This window comes from Papio anubis, chromosome 4 (assembly GCF_008728515.1).
Source record: "Papio anubis isolate 15944 chromosome 4, Panubis1.0, whole genome shotgun sequence".
NCBI lineage: Eukaryota > Metazoa > Chordata > Mammalia > Primates > Cercopithecidae > Papio > Papio anubis.
Window position 1 is genome coordinate 72,362,438 of NC_044979.1, and position 6,000 is coordinate 72,368,437.

Consider the following 6,000-nt stretch of genomic DNA (forward strand, 5'->3'; position numbering starts at 1 on the left):
GTACACACTGACATGTATTAGTGATGATTGAAGACATTAATATTTAAATGGCTAAACTTAACTTGCATCTTACATTAGATTTTACCTTTAATACAGATTTGATTATTTTTCTTTTGTATGACTATATAGATAAAGAAAAATACTATTGTTATGTAGGATGCCGAATTTTTGACACAGTTCAACTCAGTGTGCTTGGTATGGGAAGCTTTTCTGTATATGGTATGTGTTAAAATCATCACCAAATCCTCGTTACTTTGATAACTCAAGGGTTCACATTTTCTTAACCTATGAATGTCATACGTAAAAGCTAAGTCAAGTTTTATTTCATTTGGGTAAGGAAATGAATTATTTGTATATACCTGCTCAGACTCATCCTTTCTGGCCTTAATGCTGTAAAGAGATAAAATGAACATTAGCCTAGAATGTTCACATTGGCCTGAATCTTATGTGAATGTCGCCACTCTTAGTTGGTTTTGGATCTTTAGAAGCAAAGTAGGAATGTATGTGTTATTTTTAATGAGTTTGGCCAGTAAGCCAGAATGAGAAAAACTTCACCACGTGTAGCCCCACTGACATTTGAGAACCAAAATGTTAAACCTAGATGCAGATGGACTGCTGAATGTTGCTAGAATCCATTTAGTAAAGTAAGCTGTAAACACTTCTGGGTTGGTACTGAGGAAAGGGTTTTGGGAAAGAGTACAAAGTAGCTGAGGAGAAAAGGCGCAGCTCTAAATACACATTATTTGATGCAAGAATGATGCCCATTTTTTGGATTTACTCTTTTAATATAGTGGACTGATTTTTTCTTTTCCGCTTAGTACTTTGAAAGAGCTTTAACTGATTGATATTTGTAATTCAGTGACATTTCCCCAGCAGCAGCAGGGACACTCTTTTCTGTCTTTGAAGGAAACTCCCCAAAATGTTGAGTCCAGTGATTACTGACGATGGATCCTCACTGAGTGCTGAGTGGTTAAATGAGATTACTTACCAAGTGGGGACAGGTGCTCTCAGAGATCAGATACACAAGCTGAGCAGTTTGCTAAGTTTTTAAAATCAATTCTTTCTCCTGTTTTGAAACTGCACTATATTTAGTGGTTACCTTCAATAAAGACACATTTTCTTATTAGATAATAGTACACAGCTATCTTTCCCTATCTGAACTCTTGCTATTCAACCTCCAGTACCAAATCAATCTGCAGAAATTTCTGATGAATCCCTGTTTATTCTCATCCTGGCAATTCAATATCTGAAATTCAGGAACCAGATGGATTTGGATTGCAAAAGATACTTGTAGTCTTAATTTTATTTGCAGCTCCCCTGACTTTGTGTTCTTTGTTACCTTATTCATTCGTTGTATCTTAGAAGAGTTGTTGTTCTCTTGTTGGAGATTTTTTTTTTTTAACTGAAGTGTTTACAGAATGTAGAGGACCAGAAAAATACTTCATCAGTAGCATTTAAAAAGTTTGAAATGTCAATGTATTTTAATGACTCAATAACAAAGACTATCACAGAAACAAGTGTAAAGTGTGTGATCATCAAAGTAGTAAGAAGCATGTGCATGTCAGATTACTTTGCCATGTTAAAACAGATTCTAGTGCTTACTATTTGAAATGGGTACTATAGTATTCTTCTTTCCTCCTTTTACAGCTCAGTAAACAATTTGCCTTTCATTTGCCAACTGTAATTTCCACTGTTTTTCACTGGTTTATAATGCTCAGTAACTATCCACTGCACCTGAATATCCGCCTATTCTTTTGTTGCACCAATCAGATGCATTCCTTTTAGGGTACTAAATTTGGATCTTTCTTCTTTGAGCAGGAATATTCAACGAAGCAGTTGACAAATCTGGTGAATGTTTGCCTGGGATCCCATATCAATAAGAAAGCAAGACAAAAACTTCTAGCAGCTATAGATGATATAGACAGACCTAAAAGATAATGAACACTGCTCTTTTTCCTCAATGGCATTGATCCTCACTCAACATATATGACCTGAAAGCCAGTTTTTTAATGCACTTCTGACAACTATCTGCTAAAAAATCTTTGTGCATGTTTTTTTCAACTGGAAAGTGAAAAACATTGAAATGTGTGTGGTGTTCTCATGACTTTTATATGCTGTGGTCTCTTCAACTTTTGGTCTCATTTGTTGTAATCTGAAATGATATTGTTGCCTTGTCATAACAATGGTTATGTGACTACAGTTATACATTTTACAGAAGAATGTACCATAAGTATATAATTAGAAGAACAGTGGCTTAATATATGTATGGGAAGTTTATGGAGAATGAAGTTGGCATTTTTCTACCCTCTGAGCTTGGTTCTTACTAAGCATAATGTGAGGGTGAATGTGTAGTATCTCGTAATTATGAGCACTGCATGAGAATTAAAAAACACGTGTAAGTAACATAGATGAAAAATCAGTATGTTCTCTGTTTTTAAAATGTCAAAGTTTATGTCAGGGTTAATTTAGTTATAACAAAGTGATCATAAATGATGAAATGTAATAAATATACTCGAGTATGATCAGCCTATGTGAGACTACATTTTGATTTTTTGTGTGGCATGCAGATGTCATGAACTATAGTGCAGCTTTTAGCGTGTTCTAATTTTAATTGTTTTGTATCCTGAAACCAATGGTGAAAAGTAATTTCATTGAGTGTGCCTTTTCAATGCCTGAGTAGCATACAGAATCATGATTATGAGATTTTCTTTTCTCTTTCTTTATAAACATATGGTTTTTTTTTTGTTGAAAGTTTTGGTCTCTTTAAATTCACATTTTGTCCTAGGACAGTAAAACCCAGGTCAACTGACTCAGGAAGCAGTTGTCTGCTAGTCACGCATATATGTATGGTCATATGTTCACTCTTCTTAAATATCTGCCTTTTGTAACACAAATGTAAAATAATATCAGTCTAGCCAATGATGAACTCTGGAATCCACTTAGTCTTCAGTAAGTATGTGTTGTTCCTCTAAACTTTGCCCTGAAGCCAGGGATCTTCTCCTAATATATGTGACATGAAAATCCATTTTCCATGTACTCTTACCAACTATCTGATAAGGAATTTTGCGTGTGTTCTTTCTGACTGGGGAGTGGAAGACATCTAAACTTGTGTGGCGTTGGTCCAATGATTGCCATGCATGACCTGTAACATCAACAGCTGACAGAATCCTAAGGAATCATGTGAGAAACAGGCCTTGGGTCTTGTGAGTCTCTGGGACCTAAGGTGATGAAATGGATGGCACAGGATGGCATGTGATCAAGCATGGAGGTGATAAGGAAACAATTGCTACTCTGTGTCCATCAGCCCCTGCGAGGTCTGTAAGTGCACAGTGTAATGTGAAGCACTTTCAGAATATGCTTGTGTGTGTCTGTATGCTGAGTGTTTTCATCCTCTCACTTCACAGTTCATTTACTGTCAGTTTAAAACTTTCCTCTTGTAAAAAGGTATGAGTTTGGTGCCACTGTGATTTGCTTGTGGCTAGATTATGCACTCGTGAAGTAGATTCTGCCTGTAGCCATTATTTATATGCAGCCGCTTGAAGAAAACAAACATGAGATAAGCTGGGTCCTTGAGTTTAAATGGCATATTCAGCTGGGCACATAAAGAGCTAATCAATCTTTTTAAATTTTCAATTGATGAGGAGCTGCTTATTTGTCTTTTCTACGTGGATTTTATAGTTGCTTCCTTTAATTTCTACTTTAGTTGGCCCTAGATAATATGAACAGTAATTACCTGCCTGGTAGAGCCCAGTGTTTTCCAAGGTAATAGGAATTGATACAAAAGAATTACTTATCTTGTTAGAGACTCAGCCATGCAATCTGACAGACATTTTAACCTACCCTTACTTTGCTCTCTCCATCTTCAAATGAAATGGTGAATATTTTTAATGCTTTTGAAAAAAGTTTCTTTGGTTTTTGGTTTTTTTTTTTTTTTTTTTTGCATTAAAAGGTGGCTTAATAAGTGCTAGCTAGCATCAAAACAGTAACAGGAGATTTGAGTCATGAAATTACCTAATCACAAGAGAGTTACCAGGCATTTCTCAAATACTTTATACAGTAATATTGAATTATAACCATGTAACATTTTGTGAAACTAATTTTAAGATAAATAGAATTGAAAAGCTGATAACTTAAATAGAATTATACATGTTCCAAAAACTACTATCATTACCAAAAATGTATTCTTTTTGAGTCTAAACTTTCCTTAACTTTGATATTTTCCATGAAAGTGTCCTGTAGAATTTACCATGGGAGCATGGTAAATTAGCATTCCCTGAGAAAGAATGATTCTTTCTACAAATACATTGTCTTGCATTTAAAAATGCTAGGGGGACACATAGCAATTCAAATGAACTAGTTAGCTTTGGTTTATAAAACCAACAGAGATCTTGTAAGTTCACTTTAACTAATAAACTCATTTACACAACTTATGAAATGAATTTCTCTTGAAACCAGGGCCATATGGTATTTTACCATATCTTTAAATAAAATTTCGTTTCAAAATTTCTATTTGGCTGAGTGCTAAAGTGAAACTTTGTTATATTAAATACCTTTTTCTTTACTCACGGAAAAGTAGTAAAAGGCTTGTAATTCAATTCACCTTGTAAGCATAGTTGTCTTTTGTAATAAAAAATCAGATCTGAAGATGAATTGATGAATATAAGTTGTGCTCAAAGCATACAGAAGTACAGGGTGGGGGGGATTTCCATATATATATATACACACACACACACACACACACACACACACATATATTTCTCTTTTGGAATAATTTTGATTCAGATAAGTGGTTAACAAAATGATACTTGGCTTCTGACAATGATTAATGACAAGAGAATTATTAATACTCTGGTGTAATCTTTGTAAATGTTAAGTCTGGTGCAGCTTTCTACAGATTTTTTCTTATTGTGGAAAATATTTGCTCAATTCCTATCATCCACAGATTTATAAAGGCCATGAAAAAGTTTAAGCAGTACAGCTCTCACAAGGACAAAACTGTGTCAGATTTATACAAGAGAACTGTTAGCTGTTTCAAAATGAATGGAGAAAAATAATCCATTTACTTTGATATGCTTTTCTTGATTGACATATCCTTTTTGAATATTGCTAAGTATACCTAGATCATTTTTTTCAATATGAAAACAAAACCACAGCTAAATATTCTCCTTCACTTAGAAGTATCCCTCTGGAATTTTAGTCCTTTATTGATACGATTAATATAGAACTCTTTTTGGTCTGTTTTTGATAAAGAACCATTTTTATAAGTTAATTTAGACATCACTTTTTGATCCCAAGACTGAGAAGACTTGGCCCTGCTGAGGATTTCCAAATTTGCCCTGTAGGTATTTTTTCTCACTGAGCTGAGCCTTTCCATCCAGGGAAGGGATTTTCTTCATCAGTAGTTTTTGTTTTACTCTGTTCCTTCCCAATCCTAGGTCCCAAAAGGATTTCTGCTTTAAAGAAAAGGCATTTCCACAATGTGGGCATTTTAATCCAGCTACACCAAATAACAAGCATGCTAATCTTCACCCAAAAAGAAAGGACTTTGTAGTCAGGGTTTCCATTTTGACACCGCTCAGTACTACAGCCTATGCTAAAGTGTAGTGACACCATCAGGTAACCACTGGGAGACTATTTTTGCTGGCTTCCTGCTACCTGCCTTACCTTACTTCTGTTATCCCTGCTTTCCTAATCACAATCCCACCTTTAAGCACCCAAGCAAAATGCTATCCTTTCTGTGAAACTTATCCTTCCCAAGGAGAGATGCTGTGGAGAAAAACTGATAGGGAGTTGTGATGGTCACGATGATAGCACGACTTTAACAAGGATCGTGGCAGAAGGCCTCCCTTGGGAGGAAGGAAAGAGTCTTGCCATGCAGATGTCTGAGCGAGCGTTGCAGGCTGAGGGAATGACAAGTGCAAAGGCCCCAGGGTGGAGGCTGCTGTTCAGAGAACAGCAAGGAGGGCAGTGTGGATGGCATAGTAAGCAGAAGAAAGAAAG

General features: G+C 35.6%; 1 protein-coding gene across 2 annotated transcripts in view; it reads left to right on the forward strand.

Annotated features, from left to right (window-relative positions):
- The window catches only part of VPS50 (VPS50 subunit of EARP/GARPII complex), a 118,194-nt gene extending 115,664 nt beyond the window's left edge, over window positions 1-2,530 (forward strand). For both annotated transcript variants that reach the window (XM_021936035.2, XM_021936036.2), the window contains one exon: window positions 1,819-2,530. In XM_021936035.2, coding sequence (XP_021791727.2) covers window positions 1,819-1,938 — 120 coding nt within the window. In that variant the 3' untranslated portion in view covers window positions 1,939-2,530. The remainder of the gene's footprint in view (window positions 1-1,818) is intronic.
- The last annotated feature ends 3,470 nt before the right edge of the window (window positions 2,531-6,000 follow it).